This window comes from Lytechinus variegatus, chromosome 2, assembly GCF_018143015.1.
Source record: "Lytechinus variegatus isolate NC3 chromosome 2, Lvar_3.0, whole genome shotgun sequence".
Lineage (NCBI taxonomy): Eukaryota > Metazoa > Echinodermata > Echinoidea > Temnopleuroida > Toxopneustidae > Lytechinus > Lytechinus variegatus.
In genome coordinates, this window is record NC_054741.1 from 5,507,853 (window position 1) to 5,527,024 (window position 19,172).

The window sequence follows — 19,172 nt, forward strand, 5'->3', positions numbered from 1 at the left end:
CTTCCACCCTTGGCAAAAACTGCCACTGGGGTTTGAGATGTTGTTTTGGGGGAAGAAGCCCTATTATTAGAACAACAAATACTCTCTAACAAAATAGAAAAATATACAAATATTTTTGTTTGTTTTGAAATGCACATTTACAGAAATACAAGTGAGAATCCATCCAGGGGAAAAGAGCAAGTTGTTAACTGTTGACAACATGCATTATAATTAAGAGGGCCCTTTGAACAATGTGTGTTGCAGCATGTCAGGTTCTGTGTAGATGTAAAAAATCCAGGCATGGATGTAGCTTTCAATCGTGTCTCATTTAACCCTATCTAGGCCGGGGGGGGGCCTCGGAGGCCCCCCTCAACGAATCGCGCGATATTTTCGCCGTGCGAAATTTTTTGACCACGCCGCTCGCTGACTTTTTACTTTCAAGTCTTGCGCAACTTTTGAGACCAATTTTGCGTCACCCGGGTACGTGGTTCTGAAATTACGCAACATTATGTAAGTGCATGTCAGACCGAAAATTGCTCAAAAACGTGATTTTGTGTACAAAGTCAATGCAAATTGTGTTTTCAACCAAAATTCATAGATGTATGATTATTTTTAGTTTTGCTAGTCTAAATGTATTCATTTTATGCTTTTTATGATCACAGAAGAGTCCCCAACAAATTTCATTGAAAAAACAATGAAAAACAAAAGGTAAAAAAAACAAAGAAATACATAAGAAATTGCAAAAAACAATATAATACATAAGAAAATGATTTGATATCACAATTTTTTTCATGTACACTTGCTAAGGACACCACAAAGAGTTTCTATACCAAAAATTAGTACATTTGGAGCTCTATTTAGGGAGTTAGAGGAAAAAGTATGATTTCGCATACTAATTACGCATAAATTAGCATAATCACTTAATAGCGATTCGCATGAAATAAATTACTATACAATCTTGTAGATTATGTCCCAGGCAACCCGCGTGCCAATTTTCGGCGCGATCGCGCGGTCGACGGCCGAGATCTAAGGGGGGGGGCCTGGGAGGCCCCCCCCCCGGCCATAGGAACTCCCAAAATACCCCGGCCTAGATAGGGTTAATGGCTAGCTTTCGGCCAGCACGGCCTTCATCAGGCCTATATGTATTGAAACAAACAAAACAAAATAGAACAAAACCATACAAATAAAATCGTAATAACAAAGTAAATAAAGAGTTACAAAAAGTTACGGAACAGAAGGGTAACAGTAGAATAACAAAAAAAAAGGGGGGGGTAATGAATGAAACGAGATGTACAATAGAAAACGATTTGGTAACTTAAACTGTGAAGAAAGACAAGGTATTTGCAGGCAAAGGAGATTAATTGCAGTTTCTAGGCATCGGTAAGGATGGCTTGTCTTGTGTATTAGGTAATGTAATTACAATAAAGGATATTGATTCATGTGAAAGAACAACTAGTTACAGTATTGCAAATATTGATACATAAATATATTTATATATTCATACATTTACATAATATACAAATAATCACGATAATGGTTGTACAAGATATCGTTTAGGAACTTGACATTCAATGTTCTATTATGTATAAATATAAAATTATTTCAAAATATACATGGTCATGCACAGGTAAATAAAATCGTATAATTCATATTAGTATTGTGCGGTAAGCAACATAATCATAAACAGTAATCAAGATACTACGGCAATAAATTAAACTGTGTAGGGGTAAGGAGACATAGCTAAACTTTATGGGTGCTGTGGGTACGGGTGATACAGTGAAAATAAACAACGAAAGGGGTCGAAGAGAGATATGTAAAGGGTTTAATAAATGCCAAACATAATACAAGTATATGATCAGATGATGTTGAAAAACAGAAATAGTTACCTAATATCCCAGTGAGAGAAGGTTTTGAAGGTGGGAATGTAAGAAGTCAAGTGAAGTTAAGTGTGTGGTGGTGTACGTGATGGATCATTGGTTCTAATTGTCAACATTGATTCCATGGGGGCGAAGGTGCGTAGAGTTGTGATCCAGTATGATTCTTGGTGTAAGATGATTGAGCGGTATTTGTCTATCTGTTCTATTGCCATGATTGAAACATCGTTAATAGAGTGGTCAGGGAGGTTAAAGTGGAGGACATAGGGGATCATTTTAGTGTTGTGATTGGTAGTGGAGTTGTAAATGCAGATTTCTGATCTGGTGTTACTAAATCTGGTGTAGAGTGTGTTTTCTGCTTTGCCAACATATTGTTTATGACATTTCTTGCATGTGATATATATATTTACATTTACTTGCTCCTTTCCTTTTTGTATCACGTTTTGTTTTACGTTTTATTTGTCAGATGTGAATCAGCTTGAAGCAAATCTGGCCAAGACGAAGCAGAAACAGAGGGAGGGACAGGAGCCCATCATGAAGGAACTGAAATCAATGGTTGAAACGCAAAGGACAAGCATGGATGAACTCAAAGCATCTATCTTCCAGAATGTACAGGGAGAGATCTCTGAACAGCTGCATACAACCACAGAAAAGTGAGTTTAGGGACAATCACATGTTTCAATGAGTAAAAAATGGATGGATAGTCAAAACCAAGACAGAATATTGGTCTATGATATCCAATTTCATCCACTCGCACATAAATACCTCAGTTTATCTTATCCTCCATCCACTTACATCTCTTGCTCCTTAAAAGGTCAAGTCCACCTCAGAAAAATGTTGATTCGAATCAATAGAGAAAAATCAGACAAGCACAATGCTGAAAATTTCATCCAAATTGGATGTAAAATAAGAAAGTTATGACATTTCAAAGTTTTGCTTATTTTTAACAAAATAGTTATATGAACGAGCCAGTTACATCCAAATGAGAGAGTCGATGATGTAACTCACTATTTCTTTTGTTTTTTATTGTTTGAATTATACAATATTTCAATTTTTACGAATTTGACGATTAGGACCTCCTTGCCTAAAGCACAAAATGTTAAAATAATGGAATTCCATGTGTTCAGGGAGGAATGAAACTTCATTTCACATGACAATGATGAGAAAATAAAAATATTTCATATTTAATATAATAAAATACAAAAGAAATAGTGAGTGATGTCATCGATTCCTCATTTGCATACTGACCAAGATGTGCATATAACTGTTTTGTGAAATGAAGCGAAACTTTAAAAATGCCATGACTTTCTTATTTACATCCGATTTTGATGAAATTTTCAGTGCTATGTTTGTTGAATTTTTCTCTTTTTATTTAAATCAAGTTTTTGTTGGGGTGGACTTGTCCTTTAAGCTCTTTTCTGCTCTCTCATCAAGCCTCTACCTTGCTCTATGGTTTCCTCTCTGTTGAATTTTTCCTGTATCAAATTACCCCAAATCTATGATTATCATCATAGATTTGTAATCTGGCAAAATCAGGTCTATGTATTAGTATCCTGTAGTGAGGCATTACTCATCATTACATAGGTCTTTGACCTAACTATGTGAGAGATTTTTAAAAAAGTAAGCACAACATTACAAATAAATGGAATACATCCAAGTTTGTGTCTTGATAGCTGAAGTTACAATTTGCAGATATTGATTAAATGTTGTTTCTCTTGATGGCAGGGCAAATTATCTATTATTTTGCTTTTGCATTGAGACATTGATATTTCGTTAAAAGCATTTTGGGTCAGATTTTGGCTATTCATTTCTCAGTTAGTGGTAAGAGAATATGTAACCTTTATACACAGATGCCACTTCTCAGACTAAAGTCTTAATTCACCCTTTTTCAACATATTTTTAGCCATAGAAACACCTTTTTTATTCAGGTAAGGGGTCATTCTAGATGATTTTCAGAACTTTTTAATCAAACCTACGTGGCATCCCTGCCTTTATGAACAGCTTTACGGTTTATGAAACGGTGCATATGTTTCTAAGAATAAATACATGAAATCTGTAACTGTTGGATGAAAAAGCAAACACCTGACATATCGTCTACTGAATTCTGTAACTTTGTGCAGGGACCGCCTGGTTCCAGTGAGTAGACAATTGATTAACTATTGGAAGAACTTTACCCATTTACAGGTTAAAGAGAGACGTGCTGGACAGGGTTCAGGTGATCGTCCAGGAGGAGATCGGGACGGCGCTCAAGGCTCATCAGGCAACCCTCCAGCAGGATATGATGGCTGCCATCAGGTCGCAGGCAGCCACACCCATACCGCAGGCACAGGACATACAACACATACAGGCCAAGATTAAACAGTTGATAGAACAGAAGCTCATCAATGCAGCTTTCCAACATGTGAGTAATGCTAGGGATGAGGATAAGATAGAGGAGAAGGGGGAAGGGGAGCAAGATATGAGAATTATGAGCTGGGGAAATAGGAGGAGAAGGTTTAAGAGGGGGGAGTAGAATGAGAAGGAGGAGGTGGAGGAGAAGAAGAAAGAGTAGGAGGGATGGGACAAAGGAAGGGGAGCAGAAAAGGAGAAGATATCACCATCTTGAGATCCAAGGAGAGGAGAGGGGTTGGGAATTTAAGTATTGGTGAGGAGTATTTATGTTTATTTTCTTATTTTAGCTGCTTGATACTAATGTTGTCATGCTTCGATTGTCTTCTGTCATCATTTCATGCCAATGTCCTTTGACAAATTTTTCATCCCAGGCTCTGAATGCATCCGACCTTCGAGTGGTGGTGTTCACGTGTAACGAGGTGACCCCTGACACCATCTTCACCGACGACGGATGTCTGCTGGAGCAGCCTGTGCTTCTCTCTCTCATCCAACAGCTTTCTCAGGACTTGGGTTCACAGACCAAGATCAAGTGCACGTAAGTATCTCACTTGCTGGGTGTTTCACAAAGCTGTTCCTAGGTTACACGCGACTTTACGAACGACTGGTGAAACCTTTTGTGTGACTTTGTGTTCATGTAGGGAGTGATTTCAAGTTTAAGTTTGTACATCCTTGTGAATACCAGGGTCCCCTGTCATAAGGATTTGTTATGATACAATGCACAATTTCTATAACAAATATACTATCAGCAAATGAGACTGAAGGATTTCAATAGCCTTTAAAGGTCAAGTCCACCTGAGAAAAATGTTGATTTGAATCAATAGAGAAAAATCAGACAAGCACAATTCTGAAAATTTCATCAAAATCGGATGTAAAATAAGAAAGTTATGACATTTCAAAGTTTCGCTTATTTTTAACAAAATAGTTATATGAACGAGCCAGTTACATCCAAATGAGAGAGTAAATGATGTCACTCACTATTTCCTTTGTTTTTTATTGTTTGAAGTGTGCAATATTTCAATTTATACGAATTTGATGATTAGGACCTCCTTGCCTGAAGCACAAAATGTTAAAATAATGGAATTCCACATGTTCAGGGAGGAATGAAACTTCATTTCACATGACAATGACGAGAAAATCAAAATATTTCATATAATAAAATACAAAAGAAATAGTGAGTGATGTCATCAGTTCCCTCATTTGCATACCGACCGAGATGTGCATATAACTGTTTTGTGAAATGAAGCGAAACTTTAAAATGTCATAACTTTGTTATTTTACATCTGATTTTGATGAAATTTTCAGTGTTATGCTTGTTAAATTTTGCTCTTTTTATTCAAATTATGTTTTTGTTGGGGTAGACTTGTCCTTTAAGTGTTTTTGTAAATTTGTTATGATAACAAGTTTTATGAAACAGGCCCAAGCTATTTACCTCTGATTTTTCTCTTCCCCGCAGATACATTGATGAGGCATTGCTTGCCGTAGACACCACCTTCCCAGTAACAAGAGAACATCTATCTGGTATCATCACGGAACTCTGTCGTCAGATCACCATGGTCCTACAGACACAGCCAAACCATCCCCAGACTAAGCAGCTCAAGAGGGTCCTCATGCAGGCCCAGTCCCTCAAATAGGATGTAAAACTGTTACTTTATAGTTCCGTGAAATAGAAGTTTAGACAAAGTCATGCAAACCTGCTATAAAATGGATGTTTGAACTACTGATTTCAAAATGGAGTCCTGATATCCCCAGACAAAAATTGTTTTTAACACACCAATACATAAAAACATGATAGAAGAAAATTAGATTGCAAAAGATTTGTGATGGTATATCTGTAATGCACATTTTCCTCTCTGTATCTGGTATGTTGCAAAATGGCTTTATATTTTGGACAGACCACACTAACAATCACATATATCTACCTGATGCATGCATCTAATATGTATTTGGGTTTTTTTAAGACTAATCATTTAGTTCCATGCTTATTTTCTGTTTTTATCAAAAGTGTCACTAATCTTTCATTTTATTAAGGAGCCTGAGGCCCTTGGATCAAGTTTGCTTGTATGAAAACGTAAAATCGAAGAATAAGATCAATGAAAGTTTGAGAACAATGGGACAAACAATAAGAAAGTTATAAGCACTGGAATGTCAAAATCATGACTGCTATGGAGATCCTCCCCTTGGCAATGCAACCAAGATTTGTGACGTCACCCCCTTTTAACACTGATAATAAACCTCCAAACAGACAATTTGCTCATTCTTTTATTACAAACCCGTTGTCAATCATTTCATGGAGTCTCTTTAACATCTCCTGTGAAAAAAAAAGCAACCTGTGATCTGTAGATGGAATTCATGAATATTGCAATTTTAATTGAAATATGTAGAAAAGAAATTGAGGATTTGTACAACAAATTGAATATAACTCACATTGGTCACGTTGCCCTTGGGAGGATGTCAACATCATTAGTGATGTCAACATTAAAATTCTTATAACTATCTTATTGTTTGTTCATTTTTTTTCTCAAACTTTCATTGGTGTTTCTTTAATTTTTTCTCACACAAACTAATTTGTACCCAGGGTTTCATTCTCTTATAATGAAATGTAAGGGAGGCAATGCTGTTGGAGTGAGGCATGATTTATTACGATCCTATCTGCATTTGGGCAATTTCATATGATACAAACATCTTACCCCTATATGTGGAACATTCCTGAATTGTTTCACCTCCACTTGTCATATGAATAGGTTTCATGCTCTTCAATCATCATGGCTTGACCAGTTCATGAAATAAGTAAATATTGGGGAAAGTGGGGGTTGGAAAGTATTTAAAAAAAGATCAATAATTTAGAGATACGTATCTAGTTGTGCCATCATCACGTATCAAAGCATTGTCCTGCATTCTTCACAAAGCACTTGATAAATCATGAAAGAGTATATGGCATTGTGCGATAATTTTTATTCATGCGCTTAGAAGCAAAAATGTATATTTTTAAGCATGTTTTTTACACCCATTAAGTATTTTTAATCTATTTTTTTAATTCTTTTTTTTATTATCAGGGCCCATATTTATGAAGCTGAATAAGTCTAATCACAGCTAACACAATCAGGTGATTACTAGACACATTGGCCCGAACTCACAAAGGTGGTTTTGAAAACCCATGGTCGAGTCCATGATTTATGCAGATTTCCTGTATAAATTACCCTTATTTTACTGCGTATATAAAAATTCCAATGCTGATACGCGCTTTTGTCACAGTGCGCCAAATTTACGCCTATTGTGTGGTTATCCACGCCATTTTATTCATGAATCCACTGTTTGAAGAGTGGACTCGTTACTCAAAACAGTGGACTAATGAATAAAATAGTGTATCTAACCATGGTAACAGGCGTCAATTTGGCGCACTGTGACAAAAGCGTGCGTCAGCATTGGGCATTTTTTATACACGTTTCCGATACGAGCTAAATTAAGCGAAATTTATACAGGAAATCTACATAAACCATGGACTCAACTGTGGGTTTTCAAAACCACATTTGTGAATTCGTGCCATTAAGGTCTAATGAATATTGAGGGCATGGGGGCCTGTAACACAAATCATTGTAGAAGAATATTCTTACGATTGATTCCATTGACTACTATGTTCAATCATGAAAATCAAGCGTATGATCAATCACTGTTACTAGACCCTGATCTTTTATTATTCATTATGCTGTGAAGTGCCTTATCAAGTAACAGTAGCAAAACAGCTCGTCTAAATGCGGTCACCTACCTGATGGGCCTTTAATTGTGATTTGTGAAAGAAGTTCTATGATTTCCGCCATTACCCACAATGCATTTCCATATCGATCTATACTACTGGTAGCTATGAGGAGAATGTTTTGAAAAAATCATAGAATTGAAGGTTTTTGTGGAAATTGAAGAGTTCATGCAAAATAGGTTATAAATTTAATATCTTGGATGTATGCTGATAAGCTGCCAATATTCCGTACATTTTGTTTGGGCTGGGCTTAGTATTTTGGATGAACAGAGTCAGAGAAATCAAATCGTGTTTTTTCTCTTGCTCATTCTCTTCTCAGAGCTTATGAGAGGTTTTTCTCATTCTTAAAAAAAAAATCTTGATAGCATGATTATTTTTCAAGAAAATTAATACAATGTGATAGAAATCATGGCAATATTATATATACCTTTGAAGCTGCTACATGATACAATAGATAACAATATTATTGTATGTGCACTGCTCCATTTAAAAAGCAGGCATATGTATGAAAAACTTAAAACTGATAGTTGGCATCTGGCCTGCACATTCTTATATAAGGTATTCTTGAATACAGTCTCATGGTATGTTTTGATTAAATGTAAATTACCTTTGTTTTATTTGATAGTTGAGATCAGTGAATTACAAATTCAGTGTTTTTAATTAATCTTGGGTTAACACTAACCAGTACATTACGTCCCATAGAATGTGTGCAAGCTGTATCATTTTAACTTCAGTTAAATCCAGTGACCGTCGTAATAATATATCTGTAAAGCACTTTAGAGACCGTTATAGTTCAGGTAAAGTGTTTTGTATAAGCAGAATATTATCATATTGTTTAGTTGTTTCAGCAATACACGTTTTGGTTATTGCTGATACAAGTTATGTTTAGTTGTTCAGGCCAAGCTCTGATGTAATGACTTGACAGTTTTGTTTGTTCATTGCTAAACTTGTGTTCTTTTTTAATAAACATGTTTATATTGAGAATATTACTATTCGTACTGTATTCAGAGTTCTCTTATTTTCTGCTCGAGATTCAGTTATGGAAAGTGGTAAGGCAATGATGTAAATGTGGTGTTGTCATCTTCTTTTATTGATTTGTGAAATGTTTGGTTACTGTTCCTAATTTCACCGTGGACAATATTTTATATTACTAGACAAAGTCAGACCCATCAACTAGTACAATTTTAACCTTCTTTTTATCAATCTTAAGATCAAAATACTAGCATACAACATTCCTCTGTCTTGATACCTTTTTTCCCCATGTTACTGCCAATCACCCTGAATAGGCAGAGTGTTATGACCAATATTTTTTCACGCTGCATAGCATTGTAGATTTTTTGTTTTATGAAATAATTTCTGTTAAAAAAGAACAGCAGAATACAATTTTTCATTCACAGAGGTTTACAATTGAACATTCGTTTTTGTCTCACCTGCATAGCAGAGTGAGACTAAAGGCGCCGCTTTTCCGACGGTGACGGCGGCGGCGTCAACATCAAATCTTAACCCGAGGTTAAGTTTTTGAAATGACATAACTTAGGAAGTATATGGACCTAGTTCATGAAACTTGGCCATAAGGTTAATCACGTATTACTGAACATCCTATTAGAGTTTCATGTCACATGACCAAGGTCAAAGGTCATTTAGGGTCAATGAACTTAGACCATGTTGGAGGAATCAACATCGAAATCTTAACCTGAGGTTAAGTTTTTGAAATGACATCATAACTTAGAAAGTATATGGACCTAGTTCAGGAAACTTGGACATAAGGTTAATCAATTATCACTGAACATCCTGCCTGAGTTTTATGTCACATGACCAAGATCAAAGGTCATTTAGGGTCAAAGAACTTTGGCCGAATTGGGGGTATCTGTTGAATTCTCATCATAACTTTGAAAGTTTATGGATCTGATTCATGAAACATGGACATAATAGTAATCAAGCATCACTGAACATTTTGTGCAAGTTTCAGGTCTCATGATTAAGGTCAAAGGTCATTTAGGGTCAATGAACTTTGGCCGAATCGGGGGTATCTGTTGAATTACCATCATAACTTTGAAAGTTTATTGGTCTAGTTCGTTAGACTTGGACATTAGAGTAATCAAGGATCACTCAACATCCTGTGCGCATTTCAGGTCACATGACCAAGGTCAAAGGTCAATGAACTTTGGCCGAATTGGGTGTATCTGTTGAATTACCATCATAACTTTGAAAGCTTATGGATCTGATTCATGAATCTTGGACATAAGAGTAATCAAGTGTCACTGAACATCCTGTGCGAGTTTCAAGTCACATGATCGAGGTCAAAGGTCATGTAAGGTCAATGAACTTTGACCATGTTGGGTTTTTTTGTTGAATAACCATCATATCTCTGTAAGTTTATTGGTCTAGTTCATAAAAAGTGGACATAAGAGTAACCATGTATCACTGAACATCTTGTGCGAGTTAGAGTAGTTTTCAGAGTCAGCACTGCTGCTATATTGAACTGCGTGATGCAGGTGAGACGGCCAGAGGCATTCCACTTTTTTTTTTTTTGCAAAGCCCCATTATAACATTGCATGAGTATTAGTCACATTAAGAAGATATGATTGAAAGGGAATGTCCATTCTAGATGATAGTAATACCTGCTCTCCATATTTGAGATGGACTGACTCAATCAATCAATCAATCACATTCCTTTGTGAGATGGGGTCCTGTGACAGTGAAGAATCGTAAATTATCCTTTAAAATCTACCAAAGACATGAACATATTCCAATCAAGTTGTCTGCTATCACTTTAAAAATCAATACTACTACTACTACTAATAATAATAATTAAAAAAAACGTAACAATGAAGATTATATAGTGCTTAAAACTTTATCCTAGGCACTCTACAAAATACAGCATAATATGGACAAAATGTATAAGAAATGCAGGACAATTTGATATTGACATGAGGCCCATATAGCTATAGAACATCCACAACAAATTTGTTTTACCCAATTACATTTTTATTTCATTTATCTCTAGGACATCGAATAACCCTATTTTTCATTCACATAATTATTTGAATATCCGTGTTAAATGAAATACGAGAAGGAGAACAGGAAATGGAAGGAGAGAAAGAAAAACACAAGAGGACTAATAAAATTAGTCATTGGTATGCCCAGAAATTTACTTTGCTATGAAAGAAGAAGACAAATATGAGTTTAATTTCTATATCTTTATAAACATCGTTGTCATGGATATTGCACAAAGAAGATGAAAGCTAGCATACTATGAAAACGTAGAATATAATCATTGTTTTCTTTGATAAAATTGAATATAAATCACTGACATAGCAACACTAATTTGATATGGGGTGATTTTTCAATTTCCCTGTGAATTATACTGAAGTTTTCATGGTATTAGAAAATTTAGTAGAGATTTAAGACTAAGTTTTTCACAATAATACACAAAACATCACGCATAAGATCTTTGAGTTGGACTGAGAAAAGTGACTCATCTGAATTACCATGTAAACAAAGACTTTCATAGATCTAATATTGCTTAGATTGTCCATCCTGTCCATTGCAAATTATGCACTTGGGCTGATTATGGCTATGTATATTTAAAAGAAACAAAAATTAATTCCATTGAAAGGCAAGGGTTTGTCAATGGCAACTATGTCTTTAGTCATGTCTTTGAACTTGTGACAGTTTCATCAAACATTGATTCAGTGATTCACTCTAGGAACCTTAATTTCAAAATACAAGTATTACTTTCCTGAAGGTTTAATTCATGAAAATTAATTCTGTATATGGGGAAAACTACTTAATATTATGATTGCCAGAGGGATGCCAAATTTCCTTAGATAAATCCTCATTATCAGCAAAAACATATGCTCTTCATTGTACGAAGAAGCACAGGTGAAAATGATTTGCCTTGTATTAAATAGGTGATGCCCCTATTTGTTCATTATTTGCATTTTATGATCTTTAACATGGACGAGCGGAATAAAGGTTGTGCTATGGCATATGCTATTGGGTTGATGAGGCTGTTGCTATAAGTCAACCAAAAGGAAACTTCAGAAAATATCTTGTTTTTAAAAAAGATCAAGTTGATAGTCCCTGGTAGCCAGGTCACAAAGAAGGCTAGTATGATAAAGGTCAAAGTTCGTATTACTTTATTGTTATTGGACGATTCTAGGTGTCTTAGCTTACCCTTGTTACCTTTGGGTTGCAAGTGCTTTGAAGGTATGGTTCGAGTCGATATGTCTCGACGTGAAGGAACATTCTCCTTTTTTTGCTTTGGCAAATTCTTTGAAAAGTCTGCAAGAACAACTTCCTCATTTTCAAGGCGCTGTTTGGTGTTTTCTTGGTCAGTATCAATGTCCAGGTGACCACCACTAAATTCCGGTTGTTCAACATCAAAATCCTTGTTTTTATAGTCTTCATCTTCAAGGACATCATCAGATTGATGTTGCTTGGTGTTTTGTTGTTCAGTATCGATGTCCACTTGGCTATCACTAGAATCCTGATATTGTTGTTCACCATCTTCAATTCCATCGTGATGATACTTGATGTTGCCTTGATTTGAATCTGAGTCAACATCTTGGCTATTGATGGCATTCTCTTGACCCTCTTTATCCTGGTGACTCTTCTCATCAAACTCCATTCCCTTCAGATCACTTAAAGACAAATCAAACTGTGATAGAGTTGTTTCATTATGTCCATCTTCGTGCTTCTTTCCTTGTCGAACTGCTGAAGAGGTGCAGTTGTCCAAGTCATCGCTCTGACTGGTGTGCATGTCTCCAGTATTTCTTGCCCTTCTGCCAAACATACCAGAGAGACGTTTGCTACGAGCAGCTTTGATTCGGAAGTGAATCCTCACGTAAAAGGTAATGATGAGAACCACTGGTATACCTATCCTGGCGACGCTGATAGCACCCACAACATAAATATTGTCATTATAATTCATTTTGTATCTGCCTATAGGTGTAAACTCCGTGGGCTTCACTAAATTCCAGACTATCACCAGAGGTATCCAGAAAGCCGAGGACACCAACCAAGTGATGACATTGACGATATCCGCAATGCTCCTTTTCCGTCGTTGAAAGTGCTGTAGTGGATACGTTGTTGCCAGGTAACGGTCCACGCATATGGCGATGATACCGAGGACAGACACCCCAAGGAGCGTGTTCTGTACTCCGATAAACACGTGGTAGAGGTCATGTCCGAATATCCATTGGTTGTAGAGGACGGTAGTACTGCGAATCGCCATGATGAATCCAACCAGCATGTCAGAAACGGTGATATTAAGGATGTATCGGTTGGGGTAGGTCTGCAGTTTCTTCTCGATGTGGTATGCTCGTAAAATCAAGGCGTTAAGGAGCACTGTCATGATTGACAAGGAGAGTTCGATACTGAACAGTATCGTTGCTTTCGTCGTAATGGCGGGCGTTGTTTGGGTAGTCATCGTCACGTTTTGTTGACCATGATCTGTAGTCGATGTAAACGTTGTGCTATCCATTCTGATCAATATTTTACGGCGGATCTACATTGGAATTGAAAATGAGAATAGAAATAAATTAAATTCGATCAGCATGCGGGAAAAATATGATCATAATGGCCTATGAGCCTTGAATCAAATGTACCAAATTCATACACCTGTCTATTATAGGCCTAAATGCTAATGTTAAAATGTTAAATACGTTTCACAGACTACCTTTGACAGCGATCCAATATTCTGAAAATTTTGCGACTTTATGAGATGTTCTGCAGAACTGAAATATAAAATTTGTGTGATAAGGCTTCAGTCAAAATTCACGAGTGGCGACCGACCGATTAGTAGCCTGCTCGGGGCACCGCCTGAATTAAGGCATCGCCCAACGATTTTTGTAGAAGCCGAGCGGACTTATCGGTGGCCTAGCAGTGCCCTGTCGATTACCCATTAAGTCAAGCCAAATCGGGTTAACTTTTCTGTTTGGCGCCCGGCGATCTTGAACTCGCCGCGAGATCATCGACCGATTTCTGAGCAGCCGGTGACCACTCGAAAGCCTTTGACCCATGAGTTCAATTTTTGACCTAAATCGTTCGGCGGCGGCCGCTCGATTACGCCGGCGCTTGGACGGTGACCACCCGGGCGTATTTCGGGCGGCGATTGAAAAGTGAGCAGACGCCGCCAGAATTCGAACTCCGCGCTAAATCTTGAATGGCGACCGAGCGATCCCCCCCCCCCCAAAAAAACAGTGGTAACCGAACAGCCGCCGCTCGGTGCCCGAGCGAAATTGGCTAAATTCTCGCCGCCCGGTCGCCGAGCAGCCGTAACCCAAGGCTCCATGTGGTAGAGGCTCAAATATGAAATACATTGGACCGTCAATCTAACGACCCTTTTCCACTTATTGGTCCTTTGGAAATGTGATTGCGAAATTTAAACAGTTTCAGCATAAACCTTTGGCAATTTTAATTTCACTTGATACAATAACCTTTAACCATGTTGACTATTGTATCAGAATGATATATTGGACGATTGTATCCTTGAGAAATGGTTTTATACCTAAAAGAAAAAAAACGAATAAAGGAGAAAAGGGGGAAAAACCGAAAGTATAAAGACATTTTGATTGAACTCGTATTAGATTTTAGATTGTATCTTTGACTCAATTTTTTAAAAACGAATTCTCTTCCATGTTTTTATGGTAAAATGATTATTCGTTAACTAAATATTGAGTGATATATACATATATATATTCTTAAATCTAACATTCGTGAGTAAAACTACAATAAAAAATGTATTTACTTTTAATATTGGGTTTATAATATCTGAATGATTCATAGATCTATCCAAATGATAATACTTTTATAAGAAAATAAAGTAATAAACACTTAGTCCATTCTTTCAATAGACAAGGGAAATACCAAATATATATTGCATACAAAATAATGTTTAAATAAATACAGTGTGAATCGTAGCTTACCAACCATCTGCCTTCAATGTGATTAACTACCTTCCCTCGCGTAACTCAACAGAATTTTTCAAAGTCAATCTCAAATGGTTTTGTCAGTATGAAATAAGTATAATCATGAACGGTACTATCCGGCGCTATCACTGGAGCATATTGTGAAGCAATCGCAAAGGTTTCAGCTTATATCATCACGATTCATCTGCCAATATTTTCATCATTTGTAAATGGTGACATTGACTTTTCCCGCCTTATTGTTCGTCCTTTCTGCGTTTTTGTCGATCTTTCGCTATGTATTTGATACAATAGTCACGTTACCTCTATTTTTGGTCAATAATCGGGTGACTTTCGGTGGACTGATGTTCATGTGGAACTTTCGGGAAATATATAATAGAGGTTGCTGCGTGAGCATTGTCAAAAGAGATATTGTCCTTGATAACATTATAAAAAAATGTCAATCAAGACAGTGATAGAGTCATTAAAATGTATGTTATTGAGATTACCATTCTTCCCTTTTCATTGGTTTCAACTCAACATTATTAACTTCCTCTCGTCAAATTTCATGAATTTATTATCCATACATTAATGGGAGGAAACTTCACCTAACATGAAACAATCGGATCTTGGACTGGTATAGTATTACCCTTTTATTTGAAAAAAAAAATCGCGCAATATTAGGAGGAAAGCAAAGGAAATAAAGAGAATGAGGTCAGACGGGGGTGGAGAACAAAACTATCAAAAACGAAACAGGGATAATGTTCTTAAACAGCTCTTTTGGACAGAAGAAAAGGAAATTTCAGTGAAGTTGAATGAGAAGTCTTTTCTTATATAGCAATAGTTGCTAAACATCTTTTAAAAGAAACTTAGTACAATAGGTTTATCGTTGTTGCAAGTGCACAGTTTTCAATCTTCAATGATTTTGAAAGAGGTAAAGCTTACAATTTTCTTTTTTCAGATAACGTAAATGATACTAAGTCGAATGAAAAGTCTTTTCTTATGTCGCAATAGTTGCTAAACATTTTATTAAAGAAACTTAGTACACTAGGTTTGTCGTTGTTGCAAGTGCACAGTTTTCTATCTTCAAATTAATTTAAAATAGGAAAAGCTTACAATTTTCTTTTTTTTTCAGATAACGTAAATGATACTATTATAACTGCTTTCTTGACGAACGTACTTTATTAAAAAATAAGATATGATTTGCTTTTCTAGAGTAATTCGACCTATTTTCCAACAAATAAAAAAGAAAGGCGTATCAAAAGAAATCAAGACCCCCTACATAGGTGCCAGCCTGTGCTTGGTGGAAACGGATCTTAATAATATTGCAATTTATAAAGGGGAGATATGAAATCCGATCCGAGTCAATCAAATCGTTGACTATTTGAGATGGGATTTATAATGACAGCGTGCGTAACAGAGGAGGGTGATATCTGCGGGTGATACCGAGATTTTGATATGAAGAAGGGTGGATGAGTAGGGCGAGATTGCGAATATATCTTAATTTCATACTCTGTTTCATGCATTATTTTTCTTTATCAAGGACGAGGAGGAGCGGGGAGAAGATGAGGAATGGTATCAAAATAATCATTACCGTGATTATAATCGTATGGAGATGATGATGATGATAATGATGCTAATGACAATGATAATGATGATGATGATAATGATGAAGATGATGATGGTGAAGATGATAATGATGATGATGATGAAGGTGAAGATGATGAGAACAATATGATGTGGATGATGATGCTGATGATGGTGGTCATGGTGAGCATGATGAGGAGAATGAGAAAATAGTAATTTGAAGGGGAGAAAAAGAAGACAAGGAGATCAATGAAAAAAAAAGCACATAGCATGGAGATCGATGGGCGAGACTCTCGAGTCCGTCGTTCGGTGCAAACCTTGAACCAAAAAATAAGGCCTTTCGGTCCATTAGATGTGAATGTGATTGGCAATTACTTATGAAGCGTCTATTTTGTTTTACCCTTGACATGTCTAATGATTGTAATGGTTCTCATTTTGATGTAGTATTGTTCTTCGATCGATCTCATTCTATTTTTGCATTTGGTGGTTGCTAAGTTCTGCCATCGCCTGGCTTATCCAAACAAGCATTAACATTTTATGAAATGAAAATTATAATGGAACTTTAGGCCATATTTATGACGTATCCATGGAATCGGGAAACATTACGCTGGATCATCGTGATCGTTGTTCTTTAATGCACAAACCACAATTCGAATCGAGTCTGTTCGACACCCTTGTCTCTTCTGGCTCACCGACCGCCCCGGAACAGGTACATGTATGTTTATCGTACGGCCTCTTTGGTAACAACAGTTCAAGAAATAGTTCAAAAGATCTCTGCCTCCTTCTTTCACTTAATGAAAATCAAGATTGATAAATGAATGAACAAAAAAAGTGTCACCAGGGCGAAAGTCAGAAAAAATAACTTTTGATTTTTTTTTTATTTGATAAATCACAATTTGGGAATTAAATAATGACAAAAAGCCAAAACATGATATCTCTCATACACACCGATTGACCGATCAACATTTTTCATATTCCTTCACCCACTTAGTTTATATTCAAAATATCTCTTCGAAGACGATAAGGAACACCAATTGGAAATAAGATTCTCCTGAAACGGTACAAATTTTATTTGTTTCTCATCCAAATAAATTTTTAGCAAATTTTCATTGAAAATTATAAAGAAATAAATATTTATATATACATTTATACGGTAATGGCAATGACATACAAAATTCATCGTGGGAATAAATTCTAGCTTCATCATGTTACATTACATATTCTGTTACAAGCAAATATAAGTATATAAATCCGATCACTAATTTCAGATGTTTTTTTAAATAAAAACATTTTTCAGGTAAAATCATTTAACGATATTTGATTTGAGGTATATAAGTCGACATGATATGTTTACGTCTGTAATATAATTGAATATAATTGAATCTAGGTCGAATGTACATGGTTACCAGACATACTCTGGCTGGTATAGATTTAAATTCTAAGGCTTATCAAAGTATAAATATAAGGCTTATCAAAATCTAAGGCTTATCAAAATATCAATCTTGATTGTGATTGTCTGCAACAACATGTTACCATGGTACTTAACATTTGGCAGAGTCACCATGTTCATAAGCTCTTTATGAAAAGACCCAAGGCCTTGATATTACACAGAAAATACCACATTATCAGTTTACGACACCCAATAACATTAATAGCAGCATATCATTCCATACAACCTTCCTTTATTATGGTGTCTGTATTTTAATTCTCTGATATGAAGATTTGAGCAAGACAGCACATGGATATTTTATTATATTACTGCTTAAAAAACAAATTTCAAAATCGTAAACGGTGATCCATACTTAAATATATATATAAATGATAATATCGTAGCTGTAATCTACAATTGCATAGAATATTTCTAATAGATATATCAAGTGGGATAAAAAAGAAACTCATACTTCAAAACAAAAAAGAGAGAAACTTGCCATAAAAAAACAACAAAAGTATTATCGGGAGTATCTTCTCAAAATTATCTGAATCCATTTTAGGTGTAAGATATTCATGATTGGAAGATCAGGAGATATTCTTTGATCCGACATAAAATTCGATGTGTGCTTCGGTAAGGTATGACTGAAATAATTCGGCGCGGTTCTGTAGAGTAAAAAAAAATTGAGGGGGCTTCTGATCGAGGGCTTGAAAAATTTTGACGTTGTTATAATTAATACGATGGAAGTGGCCTATCGTAGGTAGCACACAAGTGGGAGACTATACTGACCTGATCCAGTAGCTGGACCCCGCCCTTGGCCCTCAAAATATTTATATAATGCGAGTGTAGCAACCGAACAAAAAAGAATCACATATTAAAAATACTTGAGAATTTTCAATAAACATTACATCTACATGGATAACGCCCATCAGGTCCCGATTGGTATTGTACATGTAGATGAGGGCTTTCGATTTTACTTCATGATAAGGGGGGGGGGGGGCAAGAATTAGGAAGGGAGTAAGCGAAAATTTCTTCTTTCAAAAGCGATATTTTGAGACATTTGAGTTGAGCGTAATAATAAGGTATATCACAGGGAATGTTTTTTTTTTAAAGTGGTACCAATCCCCTTTTAACATGTTTAATGTGGTGACCGGGGATACAATTTTCGAAGTGAAACGTTGCGTTTGGGGCACTTGAAAATCATGAAAACATCTACAACATGGTCCTGGGGACAAACATATCGATCTGCT

At 36.1% G+C, this 19,172-nt stretch overlaps 2 protein-coding genes across 3 annotated transcripts in view; one reads left to right on the forward strand and one right to left on the reverse strand.

Moving 5' to 3' along the window:
• LOC121407140 (enhancer of mRNA-decapping protein 4-like) overlaps positions 1-8,866 on the forward strand; it is a 52,273-nt gene extending 43,407 nt beyond the window's left edge. For both annotated transcript variants that reach the window (XM_041598077.1, XM_041598079.1), the window contains 4 exons: positions 2,320-2,506; positions 4,038-4,254; positions 4,616-4,779; positions 5,698-8,866. In XM_041598077.1, the coding sequence (XP_041454011.1) occupies positions 2,320-2,506; positions 4,038-4,254; positions 4,616-4,779; positions 5,698-5,875 (746 nt within the window). In that variant the 3' untranslated portion in view covers positions 5,876-8,866. The remainder of the gene's footprint in view (positions 1-2,319; positions 2,507-4,037; positions 4,255-4,615; positions 4,780-5,697) is intronic.
• A 2,280-nt stretch (positions 8,867-11,146) lies between these two features.
• LOC121409349 (muscarinic acetylcholine receptor M3-like) lies at positions 11,147-13,483 on the reverse strand. Its single transcript, XM_041601285.1, has 2 exons — positions 12,175-13,483; positions 11,147-11,154 (listed from the first exon to the last, which is right to left on the reverse strand). The coding sequence occupies exons 1-2, from the start codon at positions 13,481-13,483 to the stop codon at positions 11,147-11,149; spliced, it is 1,317 nt and encodes a 438-aa protein (XP_041457219.1).
• Between the last annotated feature and the right edge of the window lie 5,689 nt (positions 13,484-19,172).

Bases quoted from the DNA above. Each gene is read 5' to 3' on its own strand.
- LOC121409349 (XM_041601285.1), bottom strand. From the start codon at position 13,483: ATGGATAGCACAACGTTTACATCGACTACAGATCATGGTCAACAAAAC.